Source organism: Solanum verrucosum, unplaced genomic scaffold (assembly GCF_900185275.1).
Source record: "Solanum verrucosum unplaced genomic scaffold, falcon-dt-bn FXZP01000080.1, whole genome shotgun sequence".
Taxonomy (NCBI): domain Eukaryota; kingdom Viridiplantae; phylum Streptophyta; class Magnoliopsida; order Solanales; family Solanaceae; genus Solanum; species Solanum verrucosum.
The window spans coordinates 287,260-310,716 of record NW_026020097.1 but is presented as its reverse complement, the minus strand read 5'-3'; the positions used below and the strand labels follow the sequence as shown (position 1 = coordinate 310,716).

General features: G+C 30.5%; 2 protein-coding genes across 2 annotated transcripts; one reads left to right on the top strand and one right to left on the bottom strand.

Annotated features, from left to right (window-relative positions):
* Positions 1 to 6,382: 6,382 nt before the first annotated feature.
* On the top strand, positions 6,383 to 6,780 carry LOC125824838 (putative lipid-binding protein At4g00165). The gene has a single exon (XM_049504190.1). The coding sequence runs from the start codon at positions 6,383 to 6,385 to the stop codon at positions 6,749 to 6,751; it is 369 nt and encodes a 122-aa protein (XP_049360147.1). The 3' UTR covers positions 6,752 to 6,780.
* A 2,458-nt stretch (positions 6,781 to 9,238) lies between these two features.
* Positions 9,239 to 9,938, bottom strand: LOC125824839 (uncharacterized). Its single transcript, XM_049504192.1, has 2 exons — positions 9,849 to 9,938; positions 9,239 to 9,475 (listed from the first exon to the last, which is right to left on the bottom strand). The coding sequence occupies exons 1-2, from the start codon at positions 9,936 to 9,938 to the stop codon at positions 9,239 to 9,241; spliced, it is 327 nt and encodes a 108-aa protein (XP_049360149.1).
* Positions 9,939 to 23,457: the final 13,519 nt, after the last annotated feature.

Here is a 23,457-nt window from a genome sequence, read left to right as displayed (position 1 = left end):
TCAAAGGTGGTTTGTATTTATATATTTTGTATATGTATAGGTTTGTTTTATTTTTGATGGAATTAGTGTTTGTATATGCATAATTAATTGGTGACTGTAGTTTATGTGAATTAGAGTCGATATAAATTAGCTATTTACATTTGTAATTGTATAAAATGAGTAGTGACACTGGCAACTGATTTATATTTGTATATTTTGTATATGTATAATTCAGATATTCTATTTTATTGGTGGAATTAGTGTTTGTATATGTATAATTGATTGATAATGATTTATTATGTGAAATTATTGTTTGTATCAATGAGCCATTTTCGTCTGTAATTGTATAAAAGGAGTAGTGACAATTGATTTGTACTTAAATATATGTATTTGTATAATTCATAGCTGATTTGTACTTATATAATTGTCATAATATCTTCCAAAGCTATTTTGGATGTTTCTTCATCCATAATTTTGATTGTATCTAATTATAAATCTGAAAAATCATATGAAATTGCAGTTATATATAAATACAAATCAAAATGATAAGAATGAAACCACAAAAAAGGAAGAAACTTAACTGCATAACAATTGTCCTGAAAATCAGGAAGCGCGATTTGAGAGGGAAGAACTGAAATTTTCAAATTATGAAATCAATTTGTGTTGAGGGATTTAAGGAGAAAATAAGGTAAATGATTATGAAGAAAGAGAAGGAATCATTTGTATATATGGAAAGGGGCAGCTACACGCTTATACAAACAAAAAAGGTAAGCAACGTAATTATAACCAAAAATTGGTGGCGAGTGGTAATTAAAATAAACTCTAGCTATAATGACTAATTAACTAGTATAAGTTTGCTTAATCGTGTAATTTTTCCATATTCTTAAGCCCCAAATATTGAAGGCTTATTAAATAATTTTTCGAGATTTTAACTATATATTCAAATTGTTCATGGTTTTATTGGTTCATTAGTTGCAAAACTGTTTTAAAAAGAAAAAAAGGAAGGAGGAATTTTTTTTATATATAATATCACCCTACAACATATACATGTGTAATGTGTTAGAAAAAGTACTCATTTTTGGCTTTTTGCCATTGACCCTGTACCATAGGGCACAACTAAGCAATTTATGATAGTGCAAGGAAAATTCGATATTCTATAAATTTAAAAAATTAAAATGTTTTTTTTAAAAAATGACCTTCTATATAATTATATTTAGCGATAGACATTGAGATAGTTAGGTGATAAAACTTTTAAAAATTATTATGTTAATTTGGAATATTTCTCAAATCATTAAGGGGGTGTCAATGGTTATAGTAAAGAAAATTATAATGAGGTTAAGTAGGGCTTGAACACATGACCTCGTTGAGTTTTTGCAACACATTAACCAATAAACTAAACCTTCAACTAGTTTCAAGAGGTGTCAATTTATGTATTTATATTTATTAAACTAAAATTTGACCTCTATATACAACGTAATTTTCCGACGAATGGGTGTCCCTTGACACCCCTAGACAAAGGGTAGGTTCGCCATGCCTATATATACTAATAAAATAAGAATAAAAATATTTTTAAAATGAAATACTCATACTAATGCTGTTTTTTATGTTTCAACATAGATACAACATGAGGGAATTGGCCTCGTCTTTTTACAAAAGATGGTATACAATATAATGACCAAAAATAAAATCACAAGAATTCTATTTTTATTTTTTGTTCCGTTTGTATAAAAAGAGTTATTTTTAAGTATTATTATTTTTTAAAAAAAAGTTATAAAGTGTCTTATAGATTGAGAGGGTATCAATACAAAATAATGAAATCGATGAAAACTTCAATATACACAAATAAATTGACGAAATCGGTGAAAATTTCTATATTCACAAATAGATGGAGAGGGTATCAAGGAAATCACCTTGAAAGAGGGAGGGTAGGTATCAATATAAAATAAGAAATCACTATATTTAATAAATTTTATGAAAACACAACTTATTTGATTGAGGATTTTTCTTTTATTTTGTATATTTATTTTTCATTAATTTTTGTTGTACCTGCACTGATTTTATTTGATTGTTTTAATAATTTTAACTTTGTGTGATCTAGTTTTGCTGTCATCAATTCTAGTTTTCTTATTATGTGACTCTGTTCCATTCTTAGCTCTCCATTTGTAATGGAGGGATTAAAGTATTTGTTTAATTAGTATTTACTAGTTGAATTCTCATGATGTTTTCAAGTTATATAATATAATAACAAAATCGAGAGTAAGCCCTTCATTATGATATAAAATAAGAAGAAAAGATAATACATCTACCATGGATAAAAAGTAGTAACACACTTTTTTGGAACCTAGAAGAGACCAAAAATAATGCAAAAAAAGGAAAATATTTGTATGAAGATTGTTGACAATAACAATAAAAACAAATAATAATTTATTATCTTGAAAAAAAAACCCACCTCCAACTTAGTAAAATACTTAATTTGGTAATGTCGTCTCTACCCCTTACCCATTGATGGGGTCGGGTCTGGTTTAGTTGGGCCTGGGCCTCGTTTGTATCCATCAAAATTCTGTGTTTTACGGTGGGCCTTCTCAAGCTCCCTAACCTTCACATTTGTAGATTGGGCCCACTCATTGATTTTGGGCACTGTATAGTTTTGTGCAATATATACTCCACACAGAGTACCCAACATGAATCTGAAGAGGCCCATCTTTTACTTATTTGTTTGTTGAAATTCAACCAAAGATTTTTCTTTTAATCGCCATGAGGTGATGGATGATTTCTATATATATAATTACTTAGTTCAATATCTTATCCTCCAAGTAATATTTTTATAATTTGTTTTTATTTAAATGTTACCCCTTCTCCAAGAGTCAAATCCCAATTCTCAATCAACTCGTACCATTGTGAAGATATTAGATTTTGTTTTTCATTATAATTGATTTTGGGGTTATTGGCACTTGTGACCTTGTTTTGTGCTAATCTTTAATTTATGACTCTAGTAACAAATAAAAATTGTGAGGCATAAATATATATATTTTATATCATAATTTATCTCATGTTGTGGTTCCAGTTTTTAAAGAACTTGTTCTTCATTAGGCATAAGTTCAATTGTTGATGACAAAAATTTTAAAACAATCCATTAAGGGATATTTGTGTCATTTAAACTATTGAATTACCACTTGACTACAACGAATCTTACTTCTACCGTCTTATTTAACTTCAATAAATATACAAGAGCAGAGCTCCAGTTAAATTGTAATCAAACATTTCAATAAGTTTTCCACCTAACTAGATTTTGTTTTGGTAAGTTTCGTCAAATAAATAACAAATCATATTTCTAGTCAAATATTGTAAAGGAAAGGTAACAAGATTTATATTTCATACATAGTTACAAGAACTTAAATACAAACAAACACTCTCACTCTCAAAACACTCTTAACTAGATTTATATAAGAAATTTAAATTATTCTTTATTTTAGAGATATCTGAGTCCCCCAACATAAATAACGAATCACTCTTGACCACCTTCATTTGGGTTGAAATTCTCCGGCCCATTGTTTTTATAAGGCTTATTGTTGAGATCTCTGGGCCTGACCCAGCTAGGATGAACAGCGTTATTCTTGTTCGGTTTATCACGAACTTCTTTAGGATCCATGGGCCTGGCCCAATCTTGATCGAGAACTTTATTATTGTTTTGTTCTTCATTGGTATCTAAAGTCTTGGGCCTATTGAGATTCATGGGCCTCGGATGGACAATTTCATTGTTCTCTTCTTCACCAGCTTCATTACCATAGAAATTCTCGGGCCTCCGATAGTTACTCTCATCATACTTGGCCCGGAACCAACAATCATGGGCCCGGTGACCTTCATTAGGATTGAAATTCTCGGGCCTGCGATAGGCCTGTTCAAGCTCACGGGCCTTGACACAACCAGAATGGGCCCAGTCACCTATTCTTGGAACTCTGTAGTGTTGGGCAACATAGACTCCAAAAAGAGAGCCCAAAATGAATGTAAAGCCTCTTCCACGGCCCATTTATGATTGTAGATATTAATTGAAATTTTGTTAATTGTCTTTGTGACTTAGTTACTAGTTTTGTATGAGAGCTATCGTATTTATATCAATTGGGAAATACATGAAACTGTTTCTAAATTGGATATCTTATCTTCCAAGCTCATCTTATTTATTTTTCTACTTAAAATAATGGTCATAATAACCCCTTCTCCAAGAGTCAACTTTCCAACTCATAGTAAATTAATGAAGGGAAATCTTTGACTTTCAACATGTATATGTTGGTGATTGGATAATTAACATACTAATACAGATAAGGAAGGAGCTGATAGTGATGTGATTTGTATTAGTTTAGATTTTTATAAATAAGATTATCAGTAAAAAGTCGATGAATTCATTTCTATCTTATAATCCGTGGACCCAATAAAATTAAGCGATTTATTTTTATTCATTGATATCTTGTGGACAAAGTAACTCAGCAATTGTGTTGATGAGAGCTAGGCAAAAGGTATCTTAGTTGTGAGGGTGCGTGCAAATTTAGTCCTAATACCATGATTATAAAAAAGTAAAAAAATACTACTCCCTCTGTCCCAATTTATGTGGCACTTTTCGTTTTTCGAGAGTCAAACAATTTAAGTTTGACCGGGAATTTGCACATAGAATCTTCATTTTTAAAAAAATGAAATTTATATATTTGTAAACTACGTAAAAAGTACTATTAGTCACAATAATTGATAATTCAAAATGTTTAAAAGATCTATGAAAAATTTACGGTCAAAGATAGACTTGTTTGAATCTCGAAATCCGAAAAGTGCCACATAAAATGGGACGGAGGGAATAGTAATTATATTTTTCCTTTTCTTTTCTCTAGTTGTGAGGACAAGAACTAAATAGTCAAATTAGAAGAAAAATAAAGAGAAGGACTCGATGAGAGTCGTATCTTACCTAAGTACTAAAGTCTATAGAACATCTCTTCGGACTTCAAATATATGTACTTTTTAGTGATGAATCTAAGATTTAAAAGTTATATGATTTACTGTTATCTTTAATGTGAGTCTATCACCACGGAGGTTGAATATGGTGTCAGTCTAATCTATTTTGGATTTTGATCAAGTAAAAGAGATTTTGTAGTTAAGAAAATAAAAAAAGACTTTTGGTTCATATGGTATTAAATTTATTTTGAAAATGAGATATTTTTAAATTAATCTTAAATATGTCATGTAAAAAATTGAAATTAAAGAATTGTCAAAAGAAACGAAAACATCTTTTTTGAGATAGACTAAGCAAGAAAGTAAGACAAATACATTAAAACGGGAAGGAATATTAAGAAGACGACAAGAGACTAATTAAATGTAAAGAAAGTGAAGGAAGCTACGAGAATGTTAAAGTGGAAAAAAAGAAAACGAAATAAGAACAAGATTCGAACCCTGGTTTAAAATAACTAATAAACATTAAAACGCTTTGTTGAACCGGTGTTCCAGCAAAAGTTTTGTTACTAGCTCCCACTTTCATTTAGTTTTATAGTAGCGTTATTTTAATTAAGGAAAAATTAGAGAAATCCCACCTTTTAGTTTACTTATTACCATTATCCCTTATAAGTTTTACAAATCTCCAAAATCCCTCATTTTCGTGCATCAAATTAGTGTATCAGCGCATATATTATTGTATCTCGCACATCAAATTAATGTATCTACGCTTATATTATTGTATCTCGCGCATCAGATTAATGTATCAACGCTTATATTATTGTATCTCGCGCATGTATCAACGCTTATATTATTGTATCCGTTTGAGAAATTTCTGTAATTATAAACTTTTAAGGAATAAATTGTAATTTTATCTTAAAAGTATGTGATTTATGTAATTTGCCCTTTAATTAAACATACACCTATAATATATATTTTTAATGACATAAACATCTCCATCAATAGGCTACTACTCAAATATCTACATTTGCCTTCTTAGTAATCAATTCCATATGAATAAAGCAGAAGAATTCGAAAATCATCTCGTTAAATCACATTGGCGATGGTGCGAGACATCAAAATACATATATATATATATATATATATATTGGAATCTAAATTTGAGATAACCAATTGATTTTGTAGGACTTGTAGCCCTACAATGCACATGGTTATATTATATAGTTGGCCAAAAATGACATAACATGCTATAATTGTGAACTTCATTCACTTCCAATTTATTCCTTATCTTCATTTCATACAAATATCTATGTTACCCCCACACTATCCTCAGAACCATAATTGACCACTAATTAGGATACCTATTGTACCCTACAAATTGAACCCTTATAAATCCCAAATGATCAACCTAAATTTGGTACACAAGTTCATCAAAATATTTGTACAAGCTTAGCTAGCTAGTTAATTACTAAAAATGTTTGGATCTAAGGTAATTTCTTTTTTAATTTTGTTCAATGTAGTGTTTTTCACTTGTGCTTCATCTCATAATATACCATGCCCTCCAACACCAACAAAAGCACCATCCAAGTGCCCCAAAGATACCCTAAAGTTTGGTATTTGTGGAGATTGGCTTGGGCTAGTTCATGAAGTCATTGGGGCAAAACCAAGTAGCAAATGTTGTGCTCTTTTAGAAGGAATAGCAGATGTTGAAGCTGCTTTGTGCTTATGCACTGCCATAAAGGCAAATGTTTTGGGTGTCCTTAAGCTTAAAGTTCCTATTGCCATCAGTGTAGTTCTGAATTCTTGTGGAAAGAAAGTGCCTAAAGGCTTTAAATGTGCTTAATTAGTAGCGTATGCAGGATTTTACGCAAGCAGTGTCGATCTATTATCACAATTCGACTTTGTAAATGAGTTTGAGTCTAAAATTATGTTAGTCGTCTTGAGGCTTTTTTTTTTTTTTACCCTCCCTAGGACTCCCACCCCTTTTGCTCCCGACTCGAACTCGCAACCTTCGGATTGGAAGTGAGGGGTGCTTACCATTCGAGCAACTCCCTCTCGTCTTCGTCTTGAGGCTTTTGTTCCTCACAAATTGTTCTTATTTCCTTTGTATTATTTTCAAGCTTGTATTTGTTTTACTGTATGTATATGTATCGTTCAATTTAAATACATATTATTTTTAAAGCGATGTTAGATAACACCTCTTCTTAAAGGTTGTCCTTCCTGTCATTTATAGTCTTGCTTAATTAACCATTTTGCCATGCCTAATTTTTAATTACTTGCTCTTTTCTTTTAATTCCGCCAAAAAATTATGATTTTTTGGGTCAATTTGGTGCAAACAATGACAGATGTCCATTCATTAATTTCTTAATGATATTTGAGAATGACATACTAGAATAGAATATATACGAGTCCGGAGCCAAAAGGGCGAAAAAAATTATCAAAAATTCCAAAAGGGCACATCAATTTTTTTATAAACCAAAAGGGCAAAATCGCTCGTTACGAAGCGATTTCCCTCTGACACATTATTAACGCCATTGCATGTGAATGTTTGAGTTACAATTAAAAAAAAAATTGCAGGGGGAATTTCGCTGCCTTGTCAGCGACTTTTTTTTTTGGCAGCGATTTTTAAAAAAAAAAAATAAAAATAAAATCTATTAATGCCTTGGGAGCGTTTTTATTAATATATTTTTTTTTGAAAATGGCTGCCTTAGCAGCCTTTTTATTAAGATTTTTTTTTTTTTGAAAATCGCTGGCAGCGTTTTATTTAAATTTTTTTTTTTTTTAAATATCATTGATAAGGCAGCGAAATTCTCCCTCCAATTTTTATTTTTTTTAATTGTAACTCAAGCATTCACATGTAACGGCGTCAATATTATGTCAGAGAGAAATCGCTTTGTCAGAAGCGATTTGCCTGTTTGATTTAAAAAAGATTGATATGTCCTTTTGAAATTTTTGACAAATTTTTTCGCTTATGATTTTTTGGGTCCATTTGGTGCAAACAATGAAAGAGGTTCATTCATTAATTTCTTAATGATGTGAGAATGACATACTAGAACAGAATATATTACTACATATTATTGTTCTACTCAATTAGAACTTGCAAAGGATCTTTTCTGATTTATGTCACCACTGATTTAATTTCATTTACGGATATTGGTATATATATCAACAGCTAGAAACAACAATATAATTGATTATAGATGAAGAGAAAAGCCAAATATAATACAGGAAAATATATTCTTACTACGTAAAAGAAATTAAAATATATACGATAAGACTGCAAGTTCCTATTCAAATTAACGAACGTGTACAAACATTTTACCACCCATTTTTTTTGCCAATCAATACCTACCCCTCTCTAGTCTCTACTCCCATTCTTGTCCTTATTGCTCCTCTTCAACAAACCATTGTATACGTGTCCTAGTCCTGACTCACATATTATGATATGAACAATGTAAAATATCTTCACACAATTAGAATGAATGGTAAATATATAATTGTTAAGTCCCTAGTATAATTTATCTGAGTTACAATTAACTACCTTGACGATATGTAACAAATTCTGATGGAATTATATTGACTACTTGACATTGTATAATTGGGAATATGTGTCTGTTGCCATATATATATCAGCATAGAAAAAATTGTACAATTCTGCTTGGAGACCAAATTCAACAAGAAAAGTAGTACTCTCACTTTTGCAACAATTCATGATTAAGAGGTTATTCAATTTAACATGTGAAAAGTATGGCCCCCATGCAAAATTATGAGAACGTTATAGCTAAGGTATAAGGAAATGCTTGCTTATAAATAGTAATAATACTACAAATTATTAGCTAGACGCATTGAAGAACATGATCCAAAATGCAACTATATACTAATTAATTATAGGCTCCTTATAGGATTGATATGACCATTTCTTAGGATTACTATATGCATGTAAAATTACATTAACAACCAATAGATAATTAAGACTGTTAATTAAAACCTATACTAATTAAGGAGCTGGAGCATATAGTTAAATATGAACTATTCAAGAACTCAAACTCAAATTTCCATTATAATTAAGTAGAATTATATAATATACATTAGATAGAAAACAGTGGTACGTTCGCACTCTAATATGAACTTAGAAATTATAAAAGTTCATGGGATATATATATATATATATCATCCCTCAAAAAGTATAATTAAGAGCCCAACAACTTCAAATTGGGATCAAATTAGTTAATGTACTCAAACATGATGATAAAATGAATTAACTTCCTCCAAAATTCATGTTAGATACTGGATCAGAAAACTAATCATCCGCGCGCGCGGGGCCTGTTAACTAATTGTGAACAGGAGGGTGTGTTCTTGCTGGTAAATAATCCAAGTTAAACTCTGGTGGTGGATCTTCCCTTTTCTGTTGATGAACCCTCCAAGTGACTGAAACTCCATAGTGATGATCATCGTCATCTTTTTCATTATTTTCCTTCACACTTTTATTTGGCTGTGCTGATGACTGTTTTGCTTTTACATCCCATGGGGTACTGGAAACCCTACCATTATTTGGGTTCTCTTCATTCTGCAAAAAGATAAGAGAGAAATTACTATTTAAATTGCAAATATATCAAGATATAATTGATACACAAATTGTCTTAGAAATAGAGTTATAACGATAGGCAAGTAAGGGTTGGTTATATGAATATTCGTTGTCCATGACATTTTTGGATCTCCTTCATCTTAAAATTGTAATCCTACGCAAATAGGGCTAAAATGATATTTTTGGTGATTCAAACTCACAACCTTCTAAAGTTGGAAGTGAGGGGTGCTTACCATCCGAGCAACTCCCTCTTATCCTACTTATTGTAATTGTTATATTATCGTTATTGTTATTACTAATTTCTTAGAGATCAAGAATTAAAGTGAAAATATTAATAGATAGAAATAAAACAAACCTTGTTGAGGACACCAAGTGAGCGAGCATTACATGCATGAAAAAGAAGGAAAATCATCATGAGAAGAGTAGTGATTTTGGTGATTGACATTTGAAATGAAAATCCCCGTTAATTGGTTCTACTATATATATGTTTGAAGTACTGATTCAAACAAGATGAAATTAAAATTGTTAATTGTTGGTACTTTGCTGAATTTTTGAATGAAGATTGTGCGTACTACCAATATATAAATACTTTAAGCAAGAAAAATGAGCATTAAATGCTGACTATGGAAGAACTTAAAGGGATTTGATAGGAGAACATGCAAATGTAAGGGAGATAGGAGTAAGATGGCAAAATAAAGATATGGGTGGCCTCAAATATGTCTCTTTCAAATATATTGGGTCCCAAACATATAATATACTCTCTTCTTCTCGTCTAATTTATATGAAAATATTTAACTGAACAAGAAATGTTAAAATATTTAGAAATTCATGGTCTGAAATAAGTCATAAATGTTTAGATAGTTATATATAGCAATATGTTTTTTTTTTTCAAAGAAAAAACAAATCGAGTGGGCAAAACGAGAGATACAAAGAAGCAAGAGCCTGTCCGATATTTGTATCGACCAAGGTAATTATTCATTGGCTTTGTCCTCGTATGAAGTTAAAACTATGGTTTTGTGGTTAATAGCTCCTGGTTTCTCGCTTGTTTCCACCATCTGTTATCTTGAAAATCCTTAACAAACATTATTCTATTTAAAGGTACTATGCAAAAAGTGAAAAACCTTTTTACGTACATTGATATATACATATATGTCATCCAACATTTTATATATCGCGTTTATACATGTCCCTAGTTTCTTCCACATGCATGCTTCATATATATATATATATATATAACAGACTGATCAATTAGATATAGGTTCTGTGTCGGAGCCAGGAATTTCATCAAAAGTGTCCAAGAAAAAGGAATTTTTTTATTGCCAGTGAGATTTGAATACATGGGCACTTAGGGCTCTTCCAAAGCATCTAAAAGCACTGGGTTATAACACCTTGTTCTATCAAGAATGTTCAAAATATTTTTTTAATCACCTCATGTATCATTTTACTTATAGTAGCTACGCCCCTGTATAGGTTAAATGGGAATATTTTCATATCATGCTGTTGATATATCCTTGAGGATGCAGGAAGCCTATTTGTATCTGAATAATGAAGGGAGTAAAAAGTTTTATATCGAAATTTGTTTCATTTTATTTTGCTCATATATCAAATATAAATATTTTATTTTACTGATTTATTAAAGAAAATCATGAAGAGAATTTTATGACTACTATTTTTTCATACTATACTTAGTATTAAATGATTACATAAAATAGTACTAGTAGTTAAGCAATTGAAACAGAAGGAGTGCGAAAAAATTAAACATACATATTACAATATATATTTTTAGTGATATAAGTCTTTTCTAAAAAAAAAAAAAAGCATGCAAGATTGACTCAAAGCATAGTCATGAATCATGATGCATTAGAAAGTCTTTGAATTGGTTTTATTAGTCCATCAGGCATTTTAATTTTGTTAGCTAGAGAGCACTTTTAAAATGAATTTAGATTAGTCAGGATCTAATATGAGTATAAGACATTAAACTTAAAAAAAGATAGAATAATAAACAAAGTGGTCGGTAGAGATGTATTTTAATTTGAGACATGAAGATTTTAGCAGTTACCACTACATTTAATGTACATACTAGATGAAACACGTTAACGGGGAAATGATATATGAATAGTCACTGATATTTCATTAATTATCTTTTTGACCGACCTTGAATATAGCTAGGTACATGTACTCTTTGTGTCAATTTATGTGATTTACTTTCCTTTTTAATTGGTCCCAAAAAGAATGACACATTTCTATATTAAGTAACAATTTAACTATAAAATGTCTATTTTATCCTTAATGAAATGATTTACGACCACACAAATTTCTATCATTCATTTTGGACCACAAGTTTTAAAAATCTTTCTTTCTTTCTTAAACTCCGCACCGAGTCAAACTACTTCACATAAAATGGGACAGAGGGAGTAATATTTATGCATTTTGTTACGGAAGAAGAACAAATGTCTTTGCTCGCACCCCTGACACATCAAGTGGTAACACCAACAATTAAAAAATTGGTGTGTCCATCTCTTCAATTTTGATGAATGAATTCACCTAAATCCCTCAGAATGCAAACACCCTACAAACATGTTAGGATTCGTTTGATCACCTATTTGATCGTGATCATTTCTTAATCTTTAGACTCATTAGTTTGTAATTAATTAGTTTGTAATTAAAGTGTTGAAATCACTCCTGAGTTTCTTAAAATCCATCTAAATCATCCAATTAAGTCTCAAATCATCATTCAAATCTATATGAACTTTCAAACCTCGATTTCAAGTCTCAAATCATCATTCAACTAAGATTTTGATCAAGTTATTGAAATATTGACTCTGCCTCTACTAATGGACAATGAATTCGTACAAGGAAAAGAAAAAAGAAAAGAAATAAGGAATATAAATTGGTGTTATGGAGATGGATATTATAGAGACATTGTTGCATGTGCTAGACCCTCCATTGTTACTCTTGGAAGGGACACAAGAGAGTGCACTAACCAACGTTAACGGTCGCACATCCCACGTGGCACCAACATTTGCTGACCAGACTTGCCACGTCTTCACACCCCCACATAGGCCGCCAAAATCCACCAAATGTTTGTTTCATCCCTTTGTTCCTTTTCTTTTGTGTTCTTCTGACTTCTTAATTAAATCTTTTCACATTATAATAAGTGTAATGTAATATATTATAATTAGTTAATTCTTCATGTTGTTATACTATAACAATATATTCACTATAATTTAATAAAATAGGATTTTAAAAAAATAAAAAATACACACATTTTATCACTCTATCAAACTTGAAATTAAAACAAATCAGTTAATTATTGTTCGATCTATAAAACTTAAACTCGTGAAAAAGTAGAAATTTTGAGGGGTGGTTTGGTGGGTGGTCAATAGAGTGACGGCGGGACACTAGTGGGACAGAGGGGATGGGGGGTGGGGGGACTCATGGGACAATGGCGTTGACAAGAGGCTCAAACTCGTGTGTCTTGTTAAAGCTAAGCATTATTCTTGGTTTTCTCAACTTCGTTGTCTACACGGTAACTCCTTTCATTATTTCTCTTTTTTGTATTTTTCCTTTTTTAATACTAACTACTCCTTATTATAATATTGATATTGATGCATGCTCTTTTACTCTCTACCAAATATACTACACTACTAGTACCAACCTACTTTGGTTTGGTGAAAGAATGTTAGTAGTTCTTGCAAGTTGAAATTTAAATCTTACTCATGATCATATGTAGTTCTTGAAACGCTACAATGAGTTTTTCTATTCTCTCACTTTATTTTTACTTATTTAATTTTTAGTTTGATAAAATTTTGATAAAGTGATTATAGTTGTCGTCTCAACAAATTTGAGTTTAAAGTCAAACTTCATAGAGACCTTATTTTTTATAATTGTCATATATAAATAAATAGTAAAAATTATGCAAACCACATATAACATACAAATTACATCATATCCCTTCTCTTTCATAAATTACAGAAATCCCTTTATTTTAATACCTTTCAGATACATAATTGGGAAGCGTGGATACTTTAATTTAGAGATTTCTGTTATCAATTTACTGCGCTAAATTAGGGACTAAAAACAGAAATTATAATTCAATCCCACAAATCAAGCGTACGTTTCTTTCTTCAAACAATCAGTCGTTCACGAAAAGGTAACATAACTGGAAAAATAAAATTTCAAGTTGTCAAATTGTGTCTCCCTGTTCTTCCAAAAAACTGCAGAAGCTTGATCCAAAAAAAATCTGGAGTGGAGAGAAATTGATGGTTCATTCCAGCAAGCCACCCTCTCTACGGCCGAAAGATGCAAAATCCTTGCAAGATTGATGGTCTTCGAACATAGCAGCTACAAGTTTCTATTTTTGTTTCGTTTTTATGGCTGTTTTTTCTTTTTATTTTCTTTTGGTTTGGGATGTTGTTTTGGCTTCTTGAACCTTTGGTGTCAAGGGCGTTTATTATTTTATATTTGGTACAATTGAAGCTATGTAATAGTGTGTTATGCAGTTCCAATGGATTCAATGTCGGACAAAAGTGATTGGTCAGTTTCGGACTGTGTTTTGGAAGAAGTTGTCTTGCCAACAAGATACAAAAGAATGTCCAGTAGATCAACAAAAAAAGGAAGAAAAATCCAGATGAAAAACTAACATCAAACATGAACTATTGTGAGCGATGTGGAGTACTTTGTTTTATCAGATCTAATAATTTTCAAATTATAACATTTCTTTCCACTGTACAAATGTTTACATTAAAAAGTACTTTTAGCTTACTAATTTCTGATTCAATAAATTGAAGTGTTACGTTTTTCAGTTCTGCCTATATTTTTTTATTGTTATTTTTTGATAAAGTGAATCCGGTATACATATTGTGTATTGTTTTGTGTTTGATACAAAGTTATTTTTAAAATATATGTTATATTGGTTAAGTAATTAATGTATATGTAACTGCTAATAAGTACTGAAAATACTGTTACATTGCATTGATTTATTTAACATAATGAATTTGATACTTAATTCTTTAAAAAAAATTGTATCGGATAATATAGTATCAAGTGTTGTGATATATACCGGATAAGAGTTGTGATGTGTATAGGATAAGAGTCATAATGTTAAAAGGTCCTAAATATATTACAAATTTATAGGATTGTAACAATTGTAATTATATAGTATCAGGTTTTGTGAGTCACATCAATTTGTGATTTTGAAAGCATGATAAATAATAATTGTGTATCATATACATAATATATTTTTTGACAAATTTGTATCAGCTTATACACATCAATTTGTGATTTTGAAAGCATGATAAATAATAATTGTGTATCATATACATAATATATTTTTTGACAAAATTGTATCAGCTTATAATATAGTATCAAGTGTAGTCATTTGTACCAAATTTATAAGAGACATAATGTTAAAAGGTACTAAATATATTGAAAATTAATTGATTTGTATCAAGTATAAAAATATAGTATCAGGTGTTGTGATACATATAAATTTTGTTATATCGAAAGTAATCGTGTATCATATACATAATAAAGTTTTGAAAAATCTTGTATCTGCTAATAATATAGTATCAACTATAGTGATGTGTACTATACTTATAAGAGACAAAATTTAACAAGGTATTAAATATATTGAAAACAAAATGAAAAGCGAAATAAACAATTTTCAACATAAAAACTCTTCACATTTAGAAGTAGTATCTTCAAAAGGGAAGAAATACTCAAAAACACTAATTAATGTATCTTAAAAACAATATCATCAACAACTGTCGGTGAATCGATATATAAAAATCTATTCTACATTAACAAGATCATCTTCTGTTGGTGGAGTGTAGTCACTCTTCAGCCTTGTAGGATCATCATTCGCGCTAACATATTCCGTCTTGGCCTTGTTGAGACCATACATTCATAATAGTGTTGCATATCTTGTGCGAAGACAGTCACTACAAAAAAGAAGAAGATACATTATAAAAACAGATCAAATGTGTAAGTAAAGAAAAATCGATTCAATAGTTACAGACTGTCGCTTTCTTGTTGCATAATATCTTGAATAAATTCCACCTCAAACGAATGTTGTGGGTCCAATAGTAACATGTGAATACATAAAATTACAGAAAAATAAAAAAAATAGTAAAATACATACCGTTGATAATGCAGATATGGATATAGCCGGGGCAACCTTTCTACCCCTTTTCTTAGGTGTTTTTGCATGTGCCTCCTTTTTAGCTTTTGACTTCTTAGAACTTTGCTTAGCCATTGTTATAGGATCATGCAACCTATTAGACCTGTTTTCTGCCCTGTTAGGATCTTCATAATCAGAGATTCGATTAGTGTTGGCTATGACTATTTGGGTAATCCCAATACTAAAAGACGGATGCTCCATAAAGTATAAGAAGATATTTAAAAAAACGAAAAAAAAAGTTGAAGATGAAGAGACTACCTATTTCAAAATCTGAAATTAGTTGAATGGATAGAGAATTAGTTTGGAATTCAAAATTGGAATAATGAATCTATTGAGAATAATGGGGGAGAAAATTTTGGAGAGGGAATCGTGGGTTGTGGGAAAATCTGAGGAGAAATTATTGGAGTAAATTTAGGGGTGGGAAAGTAAGGTTTAGACTTCTTCAAGAATAATGTATCCGGTGGTTTAGTTTTGTGGGAATAATAGGGATTTTAGTATTTTTTAAAAATAGTAGGGAAATATTGAGAATATGTTAACTAAGTGTGTGTATTCTAGTAATTTTTCCTTTAAAAACTATAACTAGAGCCGTCAATATGGTCTAGGCCCGTTGGGTGACCTAGCCTAACCCGTGATTTTATAGGGTTGGGCTACGATTTTTAGAGCCAATTTAAGAAAAGGAATTTTTAGCCGGACCTAAATAAGCCTGCCGATTTGTGGGGCTTGAGAAATATGGATATGGCCGGCCCGTGGGTCAAATAAAATTAATTTAAAATAAAATAAAAATAGAGTATTGAAAAGAACAATAGTCTAAACTCAAATTTTGTTTTTTAAAGTTTGAAATATTACAATTGTTGACACCCAATTTTGGCCCTCCACAATATGTATTGATCATCGAGCTTTTTCAATTTCAAACGATTTGAAATAATTAGCTTTTAATAAAAGTTGCAATGTATTTCAAGTTTAAAAAAAAAATATATATAGTTTTGTCACTATTTTTAAATTTTCAAATAATACACATATTTTATAAAATTATATTTAGTACATTTTATGGGTATTCAAAAATCATCTAAAAAAAATAATAACAATTTAGTTTTTCCTAAATATTTGGTTAATTTAGTTTAGTTAATTAATAGCTTATATTTTTGAGTTAATCAATTTATAATTAAGTTAATCATTTTATTTTGTTAAAATTAAGAAGCTCGTTAATTAATTAGTAACAATTCATCTTATTTGATCTTTAGCCGAATTCATCAATCATCGAATTGGCTATGTGTTAAAATTCCATTGGTTAAATTTGGTAATGCAATGAGCCATTTCGGCTAAAATTGCAATACTTTGGTCAAATCCTAAAGACCAAATGGTTTTATAATAAACCCTTTTCCCAAATCTTGGCCCAATCTCATACAACCCATCAGCTACATACAACAATACACACGATCAGCAACACCAAACAGTACCCGACTGACCCAGAACTCAAGCGCGACCCCTGCTGCGTCTTCTCCCTCGCGTGACCAGACGAGCAGAAACCCAGAAATTCCAGTAGTACGCGACGCAACTCTCCAAAATCGCACGTAGCCCGCGTCGTCCTCTCCCTCTCTTCGTACAAGAATATTCTCGATCGAGCCAGGTGTTTGCATCTCGCGCCTCGATCGTCCTTCACTCAAAATCAACGCCTCTCCATTCAAACTTGTACACTAACCAGTTGGCAACCCTTATATGTTAAGGGATTTTTCAAAAATCCCACATCGAAAATCTTTCCAATTTTTAGAGATTTTAGGCCCTATAAATAGGCCTTCTTCTCACTGTTCAAAGAGGAAGGAGGAAAACCTGAGAGTACCCCTAAAAGGTTTGGGAAATCTTGGTTCAATAGTTCAATTTTTGTGGTTGTTCGAGTTGAAAGGGGTGGTGGAGTCGTCTTCTCAACTCGTCGTTTTAGCTCGCTGCTCAGTGAAAGGTAATTCTTCCTTCTTTTAAATATTTTTATTATTTGGTTGTGTGTTGAATGACTGGATTAGATCAGTTTAGTTGTTGTATCTGTTAGTAATTTTGATTTTTGGTTTGCTGTCCATTCTGATGTCTTAGTAACTAGTAAAACAACTAATTTTCTTGTTTGTCGTAGATACTGTTTAGTTCTTTGTTTATATTTTATGTTTAACATTAAATTCATATTTGCTAAAAAGAGGATGGTTGATAGCTAGCATTACTTCACCCTCGTTTATGAAGAGTAGCTCTTATGTTAAGCTCTATTTGTTCTTATTTTGACCAACAACTTATTTATTCTGCTAGCTATTTGTTTTTCTTTTCCCTTCTTAGCATGTTCACTAAAAGAAAAGTAATAATTGAGTTTCATATGCTCCATATGGCTGGTTGTCTTAATCTTTGCTAAAGTTTGTTTGGAATTTATTTAACATTCTCTGATGTGTCTCTCTAGTATCGCTTATTGTTACTTTAAAAATGAATAAATTTAGCTAAACTTTGTTGAATATAGTTAGCAATGGGTTCCCTTGTTTAAATAACAGTTTGTGGAATTCTTAATTAATTAGCTGCTTTAGAGATGTTTTAGTAGGGTGATTTGTTGCATTTAATATTGGTTCTTTCATCCTTAATTTCTATTTAGTTATATTGATATGCTATTTGGGTTAGCTGCTAGCTGGCTATTATAGTTAACTTTAAAAATCCCCATGATAGTAGCGAATAGCCCATTTATGTTTACTATGTGTGGCCGCGTGCGTTGGCTAAATGAATAGTTAGTTGCATTTTGCTCATTTATTTCTCCCATGTTCATGGATCCTTATTGTCTGACCATAATAAAATGAATTTGAATTATTGCTCTATTCAAACTCGCTAATCCTTATTTCGTTTGTTTTCTTTGTGTGAACTTTCTTGTTCGAGTCCATTTGGACTCTCCATTGGTTTGCATTCAACTCTCTTCGAGTCAACCTCATCGGAATCGTGAAAGGGAAGCTAATATTAATGGGTCAAATCCCAAATCAGTGGCAGCAGCTAAGTAGCGGTGTAATGGCAATCCCAAATGGCCGAAAATTGAATTTTGGGATTTTAAAATCCAATTCAATTGCAGCAGTAGCAGCCAGCAGTCCCAAACGAACTAAAATTGGAAATTTTTGGACTTTAATTAGTCCAATTTACAGCAGTAGAGCAGCCCGCAAAGGGCTAAAGATTTTGGAATTTAGGACTTAAAGGTCCAATTTGAGCATAAGCGACAAAAGTGGTCCGAACATTAAGTCCAATGGCTTGATTTGGAGACATGCTCTTTTCCTTTATTTGTCTTATTATTTGTTTATTGATTGATTGTGAATTAACGCTTTATCTAATTTAGATGAATCCTTGGGAGTTTTTTAAAATAACTTTTCTATTTCGTTAGTTGTTTACTTCAAATATCTAAATTTTCAAAACCCGTTTTAGTTAAGTCACTCTAAGCTTTCAAGACTAACTTGAGAATTATCTTATATTCTTTCATAGTTAGTATTTAGCTTTCAAATCCACGCTTAAGTTATTGTGTTGATTTTTCGACTCAAAAACTTGACTCGGATAAAATGTTAAGTTAAATTATTATTTTGGCACTTCAACATTTGAATTACTTCATTAATTGGGATAATATGAATGTACAAGTATCAAAAGATTTCTCATTTATCAAAAAATAAATATATATATATAACAAAATTAAATAATAAAATAATAAAATAAGATTTTTTCAAGTAATTTAAGTTATCTTTTCAAATTAGCCAACCTTTAAATCCGTCGGTTAACCGCGTGTTAGCGGATTCTCTAAGATGCCTAAACCCTTCCTTAGAGAATTATTTGAACTCTTACCCGACTCTGGTTTATTAAATGTTTTATTTAAAATATTTCCTTTCAAAAAATTCCTTTTAAAATGGTTTTCTTAATTTTTCCTAAAGAATTAAGTGGCGACTCCAAATAACTCATTTTTCCAAAACATAACAAAAGTTGCCAAAGTTGCGAAATTGGTTTCGAAACCTTAGTTTTCGAAATCAGGTCGTAACAACAATTTAAATACAAATTATGTTTATAAAATATGTACTACATAAAATAAAAATTCCCTAAAATTTCTAGGGAATCACTACATAGGTCGTAGCCTATAGAATATTGTCATAGTTTTTGTGTTTTATTATGATCATTAGAAAACAATTAGGTTAATATTTCTATTTAGCTATTTATGCTTTTACTTGAAATCAAACTTAATATATATTATAAAGATAATTTTATTTGTGGATTTGATTAACAAATAGTAATACTAACACCATGTAATATTGTCTTGTCGATATTTATGATAATATTTTTAAATTATAATTTAATTTTAAAAAATATATTTTTAAGAAAAGAGGGGTGGCCCGGCAAAGCCCGTAGCCCACTTACTTGTGGGCTGGGCCGATCATTTTCTGTCCCACACCAAAAATGGGCTAGCCCGACCTGTCCCGTCAAATTTCAAAGTCTGTATGGGTTAGCCCGAATGGGGTAGACCAGCCCATATTGACAACTCTAACTATAACATACTCAAAGTATACTACACCTAAAACTAATGGCAACTAATTAAGGACAATAGTTTAATTGCCGCTACATAAGTCTTTTTAGATGCAATAAGCACTCTTTGTAAATGTCCCTACAACCTATAGCGACATTAGATACAATGACAGTTAACTAATGTTACGTTGGTAAATGAGTTCACACTCTTTGTGAACGTGTATATTTATTGCTGCTAAAAGTTAATTTTATTATAGTGTAATCTTACGAGTAAAGTCTCAAGAAGGTTGGATGTACGCAGACCTTATGAAGTATGAATGTAAACAATGAAAAATTTTAATGGAAAAATATAATAAAGTTAAAATAATAAAACCTGGCTCAAAAATTTAAAAAGTTTAAATAATGATGTTGAAATAGTTGTGTCAAAATTAGATAAATTGATATAATGATAATAAAATAATATTGATAGTTATGCGGTGCTTGAAATTTAAAGAATACACCAAAAACATATTTTATCTTTTTATAAACACACAATGAAAGATTTTACATAATGCAAAATGTTTGATCATTTGGTAGACTTTAGAATATTCAATAATGAGTGAATAAAGATAGAAAGGGGATTAAAAGAGGTAAATGTAAGAATAGTAATGTGGGTTCAAGATAATCGCCAAAATATAAGTAAGTCAACAAAATAGGTAGCCACGTAAAAAAAAGATGTTACAATTAACTAAACATGATTCCATTTTTCAATCATTTGGGATCCAAGCGATTGCTTTAGTGGCCTTATAGTCGAGACGGCCCTGAGAGCAACAAATAGAATAATAATAATATTACTATATCACTTTTTGAATATAATAAATTCAATGTTTTGAGAAATGATATTAAGGAAAACTTAAGAATTAAGTAATAAATTATCTCTTGATTTTTTAAACTGCTGGATAAATAAAAATGAATATCTATTTTTAATATGATAAATAAGTAAAAATAAACGGAGGGAGTATGAGATATTTTGTGATGTTAGAGTTATAATTTCAATAAAATCTTTGAACAAAGTAAAATGGTGAAGAAGAGATTAGACAAAAGATTGGGGACAAAAGCTATATCTTGGGATTTGGTTATAAAGCTATAGCTTAGATTAAATCGATGAATTCATTTCTCTCGATCTTCATGATGTCTACCAAGTGTATTATATTGGATATTTTTACATGGAAACATATTCGAGATATATATCTGGACATCATTTCAATTTATGCAACAACTACAGCATACATGCACTATATGAATGTGTGTGTCTAATTAAGTTTATATATATTATAATAGAGCTGATTAAGAGATGATTATTATATATGAGAGGTGATTATTAATTCCTAAGCAAAAATCATATTATAATCAGGTGTTTGCTTAGCCTAGCTACAAGTCATTATAAGATCTTGAATCCTACTGGCACAACTTTCAGTGCTAAAATCTAAGTTTAAGTGTGTCAAATAGACAGATTAAAATAGATTAAGTGTTGAAGTGTGTGACCATCTCATCTAAAAGTTTAAGTTATTAGAGAGAGCACACTTTAATTATTTAGTTATATTCTCAACACTAAGTTAATTAGGAAAAAAATGTTATTTTCTCATTTCGAAAGTTACTTGGACTGAGAACATTGGGTCATATATAGCTCAACCTGTTCATCTCTTGCCAAGTTTTAATTTCTTTTGTTTTTTTTTTATAATTTGTTTAATTGTAGTTAATGATTACATACATAACATAGCAAACAAAAAAAAAAATAGATTTTTTAAAAATATGATAAGCTTTTTAATTGATTAATTTATATTATATATTTAGTTTTAAAAAAAGTCAAGTTAATAAATTGGTGCAATGATTATTAATCTCCCTAAACTTGGGTGGGTGAGCTAACCGCATAAGTCTTCATCAAAATAAGTAAATAATCATATAAATTCACGCATGACTTTCTTTTTTCTTCCACGAAATAAATATAATGTTATAAATCATAGACTAATAATCAATTGACTACAAATTTACTAATATATAAGTGATTGTAAAACAGCATTCTCGTCGTATTTTATTGGGTGTTGTACAACATTTATGAATGGAAATTAATTTCTCAAGAGGCCTCTCGAAATAAGAAGATTTGTAAAAATACGAAAAACTTATTTAGAATAGATTATAGAAAGAAGAGAAATATGGAATATCAAGTTGGGCCCATGTCGAAATCAAGTTAGGCCCATATCGAACAAGCCCATAAATGTTTGCATCACGAGCCTGCTTAATGCCTTAGACAAGTTTTGGTAGTTATTTCTACATTTCACTATTCATCCAAAATCCACAAATAAATAAATAAATAAAATCAGATTTTCCCCCCTTTTTAGTAGTAAATGTAGAATCAACTAATGTTTTGAGAGCTGCCATAAGTTCTAAATCTACAATTCAAAGGAGATATAAATAATTCTATAACATGATAAAAAATGGAATATAAATATAGAATTTTGAACCGATTGAGTAATAATTTAATAGACTAATTTATAAAGTTTATACTCACTTCTTAGACTATAATTTTTAATTTAAAAGTATTTTTCCTTTAGTATTCAAACTTTTTCTCCTTTGCAACTTGTGAACATTACAAGTTTTGGCCACTACAATTATTTTTATTCGTGAAGGTCCACTTTCGTAATAAAATATTTTAAAAGTTGTTATTCAAAAGAATGTTTTCAAACAAGCAATCAATACTCATAACTGGGACATATTTTTGGTTTTTTATTATTAAGTACGTGAGAAAATAGTATTAGTAGGCCCAGAAATCAAATCGGGCCATATACAAGCCCATATATTTCGACATTACGAGCCTGTGGGCCTTAGTTTTGTAAATCCTTGTTTCTGCTTTTCAACACAATTATGTGGAGTGTTATCATCCGAGCAATCCCTCGTGTCAACAAACTGTATTCATATAATTAACAATACACTCCTTATGTAGAGGTCGAGTATAAGCATAGAAGGTAAGCTTGGATGGAGTGTTGTCTTGTCGTACGTAGGTTTAGGTATATTAGTGTTTGTTATAGTACTAGTGGTACTCTTTTTTATTGTGTTTCGATTATTACACTATTTTGATGTTTTATTGTTTCTTTTTGTGTAGACTTTACATTGCTTTTCTTATTAATGACTATGCATTCTTCATCTTTTACTTAGATTTGATACACTTGAGCTGTCTTTCCGAAAAAGTCTCAATCTCGACGAGATAGTGGTAAGATTTGCGTACACTCTACCCTCCCAAAGCCAC